The sequence below is a fragment of the Trematomus bernacchii genome, unplaced genomic scaffold (genome assembly GCF_902827165.1).
Source record: "Trematomus bernacchii unplaced genomic scaffold, fTreBer1.1, whole genome shotgun sequence".
Lineage (NCBI taxonomy): Eukaryota > Metazoa > Chordata > Actinopteri > Perciformes > Nototheniidae > Trematomus > Trematomus bernacchii.
This window is the reverse complement of record NW_022987686.1, coordinates 2,289,053-2,302,018: the sequence shown is the minus strand read 5'-3', so window position 1 is coordinate 2,302,018 and position 12,966 is coordinate 2,289,053. Positions and strand designations below refer to the sequence as shown.

Sequence of the window (12,966 nt, the reverse complement as noted above, 5' to 3'; positions counted from 1 at the left end):
ACAAAACTGACAAAACATAACTTAAGATACATGATCACAGAACTATTTCTGCACATTTTGCAAAAGTTAAGTGTGTGGGAGAAAAACTTGAGCCAATAGTTTGCAGTAACTTGGGTCAGAAGTTGATGTAGCATGCCCTCTAGTGGATCTCTAGTTTCATTACAGGTATGGTGCAGCTGTATTGACTCCCATTGTGATTATAAACAAACACTGAATGGACACAAAAGTTCTTCATTTCGGCTGGAAAGTTGTTATAAAATATTTTATTACAATTATATTTCATGGTGGTGATTAACAGCATATGTAAAGTGTGAATGCTAACATGAAGACCAGCCACCTATAGCTTTGACACTTATCTGCAGTGTAACATCAATCAGAAGCAGCACATCCATTACAGGATAGCTGTGTTTGTGGAAGGAGGTACATGAACTGTCTAATGGTGTTTGAGCAGCCATTTTGGTTCTGGGCCCTCCGGCAGGATGAAGTAGCTCCACCACCAGGGCTTCTTTGCACTCTCCGGGCGGTTTTGGCTCACATCGGCTATCAGGGTGTAGTGCTCGTACTGGTTGTAAGGGTCGAAGCGGTCGTAGCTGCCCATGGACGGGATGGAGTCCTCCTCCTCTTGATTGTCAGGCTCTAGCTCAGCTTTCTTCAACAGGAAGTCCACCCGGCCTGCTGTGAGCATGCGACCGGGCAGGTGGACTTTCTTTATAGCTTTGGCGTAGCCCGGGGCCGAGGCTGTGACGATGTGGACCCCAGGTGTGAGGAGGCGCCAGTAGTCTCCGTTCTCAGCTGCGCAGGGAGAAGCAGGCTTAGTGTTTGGATTTATAATTAACATTACAAATAGGTAGGGCTACCACACCAATGTTACACCGCACTCACCACAGGGAAGCCTTTACATTGTTAGTAAAGATGGGAAAGATGGAAGTGTAAATGTCAACTCAAAACAGATTTACTTTAGAGTTGGTTGTGCAAGAATTAATAATACTCTTAATATAATTATAACTCTATATTATGGTTTTAAATGAAAGTAAAATGAGAAGATATTGGTTGAAGTGTGGCATCCATCTTTGTTTGGTCTTCAGGCTCTCCCAGCAGGATATATCAGCTTGCAGAAAAATCAGAGGTTTTGTTGTTTGTTTATGGCAGTGTGATATAAAATGACTAAAGTGCCCCTTAACAGAAAAACAGTCATGTTGGCCATAACAAACAACATAATGCACAAGGAAATAAATCGAATGTCATAGATTTGTCTGTTTCATCTATGGAATAATGAGGCACATTGTTAGCAGCAGAGATGTATTACCTGTGGTGACGTCATGGCGTATTCCTCTGACTGATATTTGTGCACCTTTGACTGCATTTCCAGCCTCGTCTTTTACGATGCCTTTGATACCTCGGTGGGCCTGAGGAACAACACAGCCGCTTAGGAAAAATAATTGCAAATGCAGTTGGAAGTTAACCTCAATAATGATGAACATCTCCATGCATCAAAAGTTAAGGATGCAAGCAGTTTTTCTTTAATTGAAACAGCACTCTCAGAGCAAAAGTCTGTTCGTGGGAGCTTATATCTTTAGGGGACCTATCATGCAAAATGCACTTTTGTACGTCTTTTATACATGAATACAGTATGTGTCCCCGGTGTTCCAGGGAACTCACCAAGTGTCAGAAAACACAACCCTCTCTATTTTCCTCCATACCCAAATCTCTAAAAAAGGGGCTGCAACGGATCTGATAAAAACTGATCCAGATTTGAACACTGTCCTGACGTCAGGACAGTGGCGCTACGGCTATTGGGCCAACTCCACCAATCAGGAGGAGACAGCCACGGCCATTGCCGTTCGAAAGCGCTGGAGACGCTGTAGTACATATGCCAGGCCTGTAGGTGTTGCTGTTCTCACAGAATCAGCCCTTGCAAAAACAGGGGTAAAAAAGTGAGAATTGAGCAAAATGAGGCATGGCTAAAATGCATGATCTGTTTGGTATTTTTTTTTTTTTAAAGTATAAATATGCCTTATATAGGTATGGTCCTACACTATATTATTAAAATATAGCATGATAGGTTCACTTTAAACAGTAACTTAAAGCCTCCACTTACGCTGTAGTAAGGAAGAGATGTGTTCAAAAGTTGTGGGAGGGGGAAATCCCTTTACATTGGATCAGTGCACCCTTAAATCAAACACCACAATATCAAAAAAATATATGTCCTTACTGCTTCCATAAATGTGAGTAAAGCCTCAAAGTTTTCATGCCAGCCGTTAAACAACTCGTCTTCAGCGGGGAACTTTTCACAGCCCAGCTCCACAGTCACCTCGAAGCAGTTGGTGTGAAGATAGTTGAAGTCCTGCATGCCTGACCAGAGACAAAAACAAAATTGCTTTATCCAAAAGTCCCTGAGAAACCGTGCTGATCTTTCCCCTACACTTCTGTTTTCTATCATAATTTGTCCAACAGCGACCTCTGGTGGCTCCATCTGACATTTCAGTTGTATTTCAAATTAAGAAATGGACAATGACACTGTTAGGGTTGAATAATGTTCACTTTTTCAACTTACTGCCTGCAATGCTGGACCACTGCGCTCCGTTAACGGTTCCTTTCTCACTGACACCACGAGACGATCCACAGCGGGCTCTTGAAGTGGACATCGACTCATGTGCGTCTGCATATGTTCTTGCAAGAAGCTTGAATACCTACGGAATAAAAAGGGTTATTTTTTATCTTGATGTGATTGTGTTTGTATAAATGTAATTTAATTGACTTATGTTAAATGGAGTTACTGTTGCAAAATCCAATTTCCACTTGGGATAAATAAAGCATTTCTGATTCTGATTAATATATATGCATTATATGGATGCATGTCTAAAAGTCATAATCACTTTCATAGTATTTTTTAGCAGCTTTTATTCATCAGGGTAAAGATATGTAATTCTTATTTTTTTGTGGATTCAATGCACTTTTAATCGGTGATGTGTTAAGTGTAACCAGCTGACCTTGGCGTCCGGCGTCAGGGACAACATGTTGCGCTGCAGCGGGTGTTTGGACAGGTCGTAGGGGTAGGACACCACCAGGTCACCACCGTGGAAGTTAGCGGAGAGCACGAAGGGGATGGAGCGGATCCACTTCATGACGGCGTAGGTCTCTGGGGCAACCTGGATCGCAGCATTAAGACTTATTTGGACCGAGAAATGAAACAAATCAGGACTTTAAAATGACATTCACTGCCATGAGATATATGGAGAAGGGTCCATACTGTACCTTACGAAACCAGTAAGAGTCTGGGATGGGGATGTGGTCGGTGCGGTAACGCCTCTGTCTGCGGCGGCTGTAGGCGATGGAGGTCAGGTCGGGGAAGTTTCTGTTCAGGTCGATGTTCTGAGCGTTGTTCCGGCCAACGTTGGAAGAGTCATATCTGGAACCCTGTGGAATGCATAAGTGTTACAGGAAATAAGACGTAGAGTATTATTAATTAATGTGTGGAATGTTTGAATGAAACTGTATTTTTATTTAGTTTAGGATAGTTTGGATGTTGGATGTTGTTGCTATATCATTCTTTATTTGTAGTATCCCACTTTATGGCAAATATATGTTGCGTTAGCTTGCTTGCTTAGGCTTTAACTTCATATGTTATAATATTACTGTATAACTGTAAGAAAAAACTCAAGCTGGTTTATTTATTTTCTAAAAAACAGTCAGAAACCCAAATCTTAAATCTAAAGATTACATTTTAAACGGATTATTAAATTCTCTGCACTCCTGCTAAAAGGTATTAAAATATCTTACAAACTCCGGTATGTTTGTCCCATGCGGTTTAACTAACATTTAAAAAGGATGTAAGAATGCTGGTTTGCTTTCCAAATGTATCACCAAACAAACTGCCTGAACTGCTCAGTGATACATCTCTGCAGCTGTGGAGAACTGACCTCGTCCTCGCTGTAGTTATTGTCCTGCAGTCCAGACACAGCCATGTCGTGCCCGTCGGGGTTCATGCAGGGCAGGATGTGGATGCGGGTGGTGTTGATGATGGTCTGGATGCGCTCGTTGCCCAGCAGATACTCGGAGCACATGTGCTGAGCCAGGAGGATCAGCAGCTCGCGGCCCAGGACCTCGTTCCCGTGCATGTTGCCCACGTACTTCATCTCTGGCTCCACTACAGACACATTAACAGTAACTGGACTGTTTATAAACAAAAAAGAATGCAGACTTTGCCGAGCTGTACTCACGCAGTTCATGTTGTCCGGGGTTTTTGGAGAACTCGATGACGAGCAGCTCCGTGCCCTCGGTGCTGCGGCCGATGCTGTACGTCCTCGCTATGTCCTCGCACTTCTCCTCCGTTTTCTTCAAGATACTGATCATCTGAGCGTTGGTGTGATGGTTGAACTTTATCATGTCGTCACGATACTCAGGAGGAGTCTCCACTTCCTCTTCATTCTGCTCTGCTGTAGAGAAAAACATTTGTCTTTTACTTTGTTTGCCATTGTTTTTAAAGCTTGAAAACATCCCTTGACTTAGTAGATGTTATAATATTCATGAAATCCTATTTAAATGACTTTGTTACTGCTAAAAGTAATACTACTGTAACCTGTTACCCCTAACATTGCAGCATGGTTTAATCAGTTTTCATCAATGCGCTTTTAGATCAAAACCTTGGCCGCATTTTAGATCTATCAAACAAAAATGCTGTCTACATTCCTGTAAGGCTGCCAGGTTATAAATAAAGTTTGGAGAGTCTGGTGTACAGCACAAATGCAAAAGGGAGTGTGGAAAGTTGATCTGACACCAAATGCCTGATGGGCCCAATGTGCTTATTTCAGCTGACACATTAAAAGTGAGAACCAGCTGATGCTGCCCTTATTTCTGGGTTCACACTTATTCTGACAGCAGCAGCAGCTCCAAAACCACATGGAGCACATTAAAGCTGCGTGCTGTCCGATTCAAATGAGGTCAAAACTGTCTCTTTTGGTTTAGATGCAACATTTGTACAGTGAAAAGCTGTTATTAGTTGTATTCCATGATAGGTTGAGTCTTTAAAAGGGGCTTGCTTGTATTAGAACGCAGCCCCACCCACCCCCATCATCACTCTGTGTGACTCCCCAGTAACTGCTGTGGAGTCTTTCTGCTTCCTGGACACCATCATCGCCCAGGACCTCAAATGGGAGCAGAACATCGGCTCCCTCACTAAAAAAAGCACAGCAGAAGATGTTCTTCCTGAGGCAGCTGAAGAAATTCAACCTGCCAAAGACGATGATGGTGAACTTCTACACCTCCATCTTAGAGTCCATCCTCACCTCCTCCATCACCATCTGGTACGCTGCAGCCACAGCCAAGGATAAGGGCAGGCTGCAGCGGGTCATCCGCTCTGCAGAGAAGGTGATCGGCTGCCATCCCTCCACGACCTGCATGCCTCCAGGACCCTGAGGCGGGCAGGGAAGATAGTGGCCGACCCCTCCCACCCTGGACACAAACTGTTCACCCCCCTCCCCTCTGGCAGGAAGCTGCGCTCCATCAGGACCAAAACCTCTCGCCACATTAACAGTTTCTTCCCCTCCGCTACCGGCCTCTTAAACAAGGCCCGGCCCCCCCACTGACACTTTACCACAGCCACAACGTAGACTCTATATGCATTACATTAATGCACACAATGTTCAAATACTGCTTACTGCACATATTTCTTATTTCATAGTTTATATTCTATAATTCACTGCATTCTATTTCGCTGTAAATAACTACTTTATTTTATTGCTATTTAACTATATTTTATTACAGTGTCCTTAAAGATTTTTTGTTTTATATTCGATTTTTTGTTTTATATGGAGATTTTTTGTTTTATATTTTATGTATGCACCACGACATCAAGTCAAATTCCTCGTATGTGTGAACCTACCTGGCAATAAACCCATTTCTGATTCTGATTAGCAGACACTATCACATTCATTTTGAGACCATATGTTTGCACTAGTATATGACACAGCAGCCATACCATAGGTTTTATTTATTTGTCTTACATTTTAATTTGTTTATTTATAATAAAGCTACTTGTTTGTGTTTTTTGGTTTTTAAGGTTCTTATTGGATATCTTTTTTAACTTGGCTGTTTTGCAAATGAGATATTGTATGTATTTCCAAGTCAAAATGAAGGTTGAAATTAAATTAATCTCCTATTTTATGTATTTTTATTTCCCTAGGATGCAATTCAAGTAGAATAAAATATTGCAACCAGTTTCTACTAACATGTCTTTTGCTACATGTGTACACAAAGCTACGAATGCTATACAGGATAGCTTGAAGTCACATGAATTCATGACAGGAGGACATCAGTTTGAAATTAATGTGAATATGGGAATAATTACACGGGTCAACCTACTGCCAGACATCTGACATGAATTCTGCATGGCTGAAAATGTTATGCCCGACAATAAAAAGTGAAACACTTTCATATAGTAGAACAGGTTGAAACCAAGTCGTTCATTTTAAAGGCTTTATCCAAGTACATACTTTAACTTATACAAATTCAAAAAAAGAATATGACCCAATTCTCAAATTGTTCCCAATGCTCTCATATGGCTCCCACATGATTTCTGCTGTTAGGGGAGCAGAGTGTCTTTTTATTTTTACAAACTTGTTTTTGACTTCTAGGATTTACAACAGTCTCCAGAAAATACTGTCAGGCAATGTTTGCCTTTCTGTAGAGCATTAAGGCAGCGTTTATGGGGATATACTGCTAATAAACACTTGACAATAGCCACAGGAGTCGGTGAGGGTTTATGTGAGGAAACAAGGCGTTCCAGCCGGACTTTATTTTGAGGTGAGCCACATGAGCATGTGTGTGAGCCAGATGCCGGCTCTATTAAAGCTCAAAGGACTGTACTGTACTTGTGTTTCTCTTGCAGATGAAAACAAAAAGGTAAAAACCGCAATATATTAACAGGGATAAAATGAGTCATAGACAAAAATGAAGTCAGGCCACTGAGGACAGAATACAGGGTTGTGTTTTGTTGCCAGTTGGAGTAGAAGAAGTAGAGGAAGTCTCCAAAAATGGAACTAAACTTTCATTTTTCACTCTAAATCATTTTTAGACCCTCGCAGTTCACATATTTATTCAGTTTTTTCATATATTTTTGATGTTTTTACAACTGGTGTTTAATGGCGTTTTTTCTGCATGGATCTCTCCTGCAACTCTAACAGAGACTATCAAATTGTTTCAACCAAAGTAGAAATGAAAATGAAAAGCTCTAACACTGATTTTGGCATGGTTTCTTATAACATACATATTATTCTTAGGCTTGGGAGAAGGTTTACCGTTTTCTTCAAGTCAAAAAGGCCTCAAGTAAAGTTGCAAGTCATTTTAGATTTGTAGTCTTAGTCATTACATTGTACCTTGAGTTCAAGTCATGGGACTCGAGTCCACACCTAATGATATGACATTACTCCTCACCTCTGAGGCCCTCCAGCGGGTCGTAACATCCCTCTTCATCACTGACGAAGAAGCGATCGCAGTCCAGGAAGTAGGGCCACGCCATCTCTATCCCGTCAAAAGCGTGGCTGCATCTTTTACGCACCGCCTCACAGGTGGTGCGGCAGGGCTTCAGCACCTTTTCCTTCTCGCAGCGAGCGGCCATCACGGAGCAGCCCAGCATGCGGACTTCAGGGTTACACTCCCCCCCGAGCAGCGTCTCCACCACGCTCAGGAGGAGGTACTCTGCACTGCCCTCGGCGTCCTCACGGGTCTTGTGGTTGAGGATGTTTGGGAACATGTTCTGAGTGTAAGGCATGTCATCGCAGTACGACAGCATCACATCTGTGCATTTGGCTGAGAGACAAAAATGAGACAGGTTAGGAATATCTCAAATGTAAATAATTACTGAAAGAGACGTTTACATCCCTCACACCTTTAATGATGAGCCCAACTGTGCAGTCTTTAATCATCTAGTTCCAAATATTTCTATTATCTCTGGAAATTAGAATTTGAATATTTTATACTGCCATTGATCATCTAAAAATACACATGATGGTCTTATGGCTTTCGGGCCAGATTCAATAAGGACTACACCCAGTGTGACTTATATTATGATCTCACCAAAACACTGACTCACAGGGATGTTATTGACAAAACTCCTGACCTGCCTGGAGGGATTGAGAGCTTGATTGTTCTTTGGTGTAAACAATATTATGTTTTAGGCTTGAACGTGAAAAAAAGCTTTCCTTTATGGAGTCAAATATTCCTGAGAGACAATCAGTTGACCTAAAATGAATCAAGCTGTAAGACATACACTTCATAACATTGTTTTCTCTCCAAGAACGACTGGGTACTTACGTTTTTCTTCCACTGTTGGCTTGCACTGACCTGCAAGACACATCATCAGCATGTCATTAGATTACTATGGCAGACACTAGATGGCAGACTGGTCATACCTCAATGTGAATTACAAAATACTCTTACTTCTTGATTTATCTCTGGTTATGCTTTAACAGTTCCCTAACATGCTTTCCTGCCTACAAAAGTATCATAAGATCATTAGAAGTCCCACATATATATGATTATAAATCTTATTCATTATAGGCCTCAAAAGCATGCTTTTATATGGAATATGTATGCCACTATAGGCCAACATCTAACTAATGATGACTTTAGAAATGACTTACAAGCTTTTTTCCATGTTTTTTCTGCATGAAATTAAGCTTCTGAACCTATACAACTATAATCTGCACATGAAAATGAGACCAACTCGTGCAAAAGGTTCCAATGTCAACTAAGATAATAAAGTATGCAACACATAAAAAGCTTTTAAACATTACCTCGAAATCCTGGGTCACACCGTGGAGGAGCACACGACACAAGGACCAACAACTGCAGCAGGATCAGCAGCATGATGCTCATTTCCCGACGTTTATATTCCTTTTCGATGTGGCACCTCACACACGCAGCCAGAAGTCTGCAGAAATTCTCCCTGAACTTCCCTCACTTTATTACACGTATTACGGTCGACTATCATGTTACAGAGGAAGTGGCTCTGAGGTGAAGTGGGGACATGTGCAGGAGAATGAGAGCGTAGGCTTTGCAAATATGGCGAAGATTTACGGAGATGTAGGTTAAATGAAAAAATTGCATATTCATTTAAGCACGTTTGAGTTTAGTTTTTGACGTTTTGGTCCAGGAGAGTTTTTTACTTTGCTTTCAAGATGAATAAAAGTGAAAAATATCCCCTGTTCCTCACCTGAACTGTCATCCTTCAGGCCTGTCTTCTTTGCCTTGTTTATGCACACCTGGTGGTCCTTAATTGGCCGTAAAAAACAAAAACAAAACAAGGGCTGTCTGTAAAACTGCCTGTGGTCATTACATAAAAATAACATGGGTTATTGTCAAAAATATAAGCAATGTATTGGGTCAATGTTTACTCTCTTATCATATTTTTAAAAACGTTATATGTCTATATTATTAAAATCAACTCTTGTCTAATTTTAAGTAGGCTAATACAAATGCTTTTAGCTAGCTGCTAAGCTAGTTTTCAACTATCTTACAAATTGTCTGCCTTCTGTGAAATAATGGCCTGCTAATTACTTACTTCAACATGTTTGGTGTAGGCTATGCCTTTTCATCCAAGCAGGGTATTATTAGATAATGCGTTAATTTAAACCTTAAATAGTTTAAAATGTAGGCTACTGTATAAAACATCAATTTTCTCTATAAAATAACCTTAACATTTTGGTTCCATACAAAATAATGTGTGCTGCATCTGCAAATTGTGGCCTGCCTTGATTTTGCTGACAAATCAGCTACCCTAACATGTTTGTCAGAGTTGAACCAATCATTTACATCCTGCACAACAGACAGAAATAGAAGTCTGTAACCATTTTCATGTATATAAACATTGTTTCTGTCTGGGACAAAAATGTGTATCCCACAGAGAGAGAGCAGACTTCTTTGGGATTATAAGGGACATAAACCTGGTGAAAAACTGGAGCTAAACTGTCTTTATTTTCTTAAAGATAGGCTGCATCCTGGTGCAGAGATTTAGGCTAACCCATATGACCCCAGTTATAACATTTACCATTGGTTTCAGAAAAGTCATTTTTGATATTAAATCTGAAATGTATAAAGCTCTAAACTTCATCTCAGAAATATCAACATTAAAGCACTTAGAAGGCCAACTGGTAATCAAGCAATGTTCTTTAAGCCTTAATATACTCCTAAATGGGAAATGATTTAATACCATGATAGCCTATAGTTATGAGGCTGAGCCAAACCCTTGATTGTCTCAAAAGAATGCTTAATTTGCCTCAGCAGAGGTGATTGCCACCTGACCTGATCTATATTCTTCATTGTCAAGTGAGCAGCTCTACCTAATTTAAAGTGCCAGTAGACTATCATACACATACATATTTGTCATACATTGGGTTTCATTACTAATTTTAACTAATTATAGGGTCTTCTCTCCTTCAAGCTGGGCTGATTTGAATTAGCATAATAGGAAGCATGATTATTCATCATGCAGGCAGGCGGGCGCAGGACCCCTGGGTTCAATACTGGTATCTTGGGAGTGAGCCTAAGAGTGAAATAGAAATATCCTCTGTATCCTAAATCAGGAATAAGAATGAGATCCATAATGTGGTCATTTATTATGCAGATAATATCACAACCTAGCCATATTAAATGTTCACTATATCTTTACAACTTACTTTCTTTTTCAAACTGATTTACAATGTTATTGTTTTGTCAAGACATCCTCAACCACCGATGTAATGTGTCAGATAAGTAATCAGTGATGTACTGCCTTTTCTCAAAATGGAGCACAGAATTATTGTCCTTGATTATACATTTATAAGGAAAACTCAGAAGATATACACTTTCAAGAGTGGGTTGACACTCTTTTAACTCACTCAGTTAAGACAATTTTGTTTTAAACTATGACATTGACTAAGCTTACATTTCATTATGAGCACTTTTCATCACCAATTTCTCTCATAACTTATTTCTGATGATTGGGGTGAATTGGATGATGTTTTATTTGAAAAAGCCCGACCCATGCCTTCATGACGGCATTGATCTGCCCGCCTAAATGCAGAGGTGTTACTGGTTTAGTTAGCAACAAAATAATGCAAATTCCCTCACTTCATGTTGCAAGTAATTACTGTCGGTCTTTTTCCACGCATCAAATTAATTCTCAGTCTGAATAAATTAGAATCGCTAATTGGCAAATGTTATCTTTGATCCATCTATTTAATTACACTCGGCAATAATGCTGCTGCAACCGAGACATGTACACCATATATCATCTTTGATATCATAAGTGCCACGAGGCAGATGAAAACAAAACAAGGTGATTCAGAAACAGAGGACTAGCTGGTGGTGACAAGCAACCAACAGAGTTTTATTTGAGAATAACAAATGATGTTTCTATTCAAGTATCCATCAGTTTCAAATATTGAATATAGTTCTCCATTATCCTCAATTATGATTCAAATAAAACATTTAGTATCTGTCATTTAGTGTCAGATAATTTTAACTGCACTGCTTGAATTGAATTTGGAAACTTACAAATTCAATCAAAAGGCATTATCTTGATTCAAAGACATTACTGTGAAAACATTAATAATTGTAATACTTTTATAATTGACAGCTTGTATTGCACATATTCCACTAATAGCTAATCACACTGCCAAATAACAGCAAGTGGCTTACAGGAGGAACAATACATGTGCAGAAAGTACATCCAAAGAATTTTAATAACAAACCAGATTTTCTGGTGAGAGAATAGAACCTCTGAAAAAGTCACATGTTCAATTCTGGCACAAACACATAACAAGTGTGTTTTAAGCACTTCTAGCATCCCTATGCTACATCACCCTTTTATCTAGACAAAATGTTGTCCTGTACAGTGCAAAATATATAATAACATCAGGTAAATATCCATAGAAACATTTTAAACTGGCAAAACAAAGAACAGTTGTACAAATGCATTTCAGTCAAAAGTGGGTCGCGACTAGTACATTCAGTTTCAAACGCACAAAGGATACATTTAAAAGGATAAGTCGGTGATATTTTATGCTTTTTTCATGATCAGGAAATCTCATGAAAATACTTAAATAGATAATTAATTGATGTAGCCAGTGATCTCCAACTTCAAATAAACGTACATTATCCTTGCCTCCGGGACTTGTGAGTACTCCGGTTTAATTCACAAGGGAGTTGGATTTAATTAACTAAAACACGTCAACACCAAGATGTTCGCAGACTTAGTGCCGTAGGAACTTGGATCTTGGTAAAACGGCAATTACATTTTTACACGGAGTGTTCTTTGTTTGTCAATTATCTAAAAACTCTTACGCTTTTGATCTGATTGACTTCTTCAATACCATGAACCAAGGCACTGTAGTTAATTTTCTTTCTAACAAATATACACACAGGTGTGTATTGACCTGTGTCAGAAAATAGTCCCCAAAAAACGTTTTAGTATTATTTGCTTAAAAACGACAGCGCCCAGGTTTCAGGAACAAATGTATAACCGTTTTTAAAGTTACAATTTATATCTGTGACCAGTCCTGTTTTGCATTTCATACCTACTCGAATAAAGGAAAAAATACTACAGGAAAAAAGGGTCCGAAAAATACTGAGTAATGGAGTGATACATTGTTAATTTTGCTCTTATCACGGACCTCGTTAACAACAAGAAAAATATATAAAATATCACCAATCTTACCATTTAAAATCATGTTGTAAATGTTATTTGCCTTTGGCTCCTGTAACTATAGTAGCTCTGAGAGAATTAGACAAAGTGCATCAATATTCAGTGACTGACATGACACTGCGAAGTAGTCTAACATGGTCAATACAGAACATGGCAATAATGTGCAGCAGTTGAGTAAATTATCCAGAAGCTGTAGCAAAAAAGTATTTCCTTCTTTTCGCTCCAGCTTCTATCGACTATCCGCTCCCAGCTCTGTCCCTGCGTTTGGTGACAGAAGAAAGGTC

General features: G+C 39.7%; 1 protein-coding gene across 2 annotated transcripts; it reads right to left on the bottom strand.

Annotated features, from left to right (window-relative positions):
• Positions 1 to 244: 244 nt before the first annotated feature.
• On the bottom strand, positions 245 to 9,168 carry LOC117488176 (carboxypeptidase Z-like). Of its 2 annotated transcripts, none has more exons than XM_034136977.1 (11): positions 8,793 to 9,168; positions 8,311 to 8,340; positions 7,432 to 7,806; positions 4,221 to 4,433; positions 3,921 to 4,147; positions 3,256 to 3,417; positions 2,991 to 3,149; positions 2,555 to 2,690; positions 2,213 to 2,352; positions 1,307 to 1,406; positions 245 to 792 (listed from the first exon to the last, which is right to left on the bottom strand). In XM_034136977.1, exons 1-11 carry the CDS (start codon positions 8,872 to 8,874, stop codon positions 434 to 436), a joined length of 1,983 nt encoding a protein of 660 aa, XP_033992868.1. In that variant the 5' UTR covers positions 8,875 to 9,168; the 3' UTR covers positions 245 to 433. The 2 variants fall into 2 exon arrangements, with proteins under 2 accessions (XP_033992868.1, XP_033992867.1); XM_034136976.1 differs by having other exon boundaries at positions 4,221 to 4,436; positions 8,793 to 9,166.
• Positions 9,169 to 12,966: the final 3,798 nt, after the last annotated feature.

Bases quoted from the DNA above. Each gene is read 5' to 3' on its own strand.
- LOC117488176 (XM_034136976.1), bottom strand. From the start codon at position 8,874: ATGAGCATCATGCTGCTGATCCTGCTGCAGTTGTTGGTCCTTGTGTCG. The intron at 4,437-7,431 runs GTGAGGAGTAAT...TTTTCTCTACAG, and splicing joins CCCGCTGGAGGGCCTCAGAG to CAGAGCAGAATGAAGAGGAA. The intron at 4,148-4,220 runs GTGAGTACAGCT...ATGTGTCTGTAG, and splicing joins CCCCGGACAACATGAACTGC to TGGAGCCAGAGATGAAGTAC.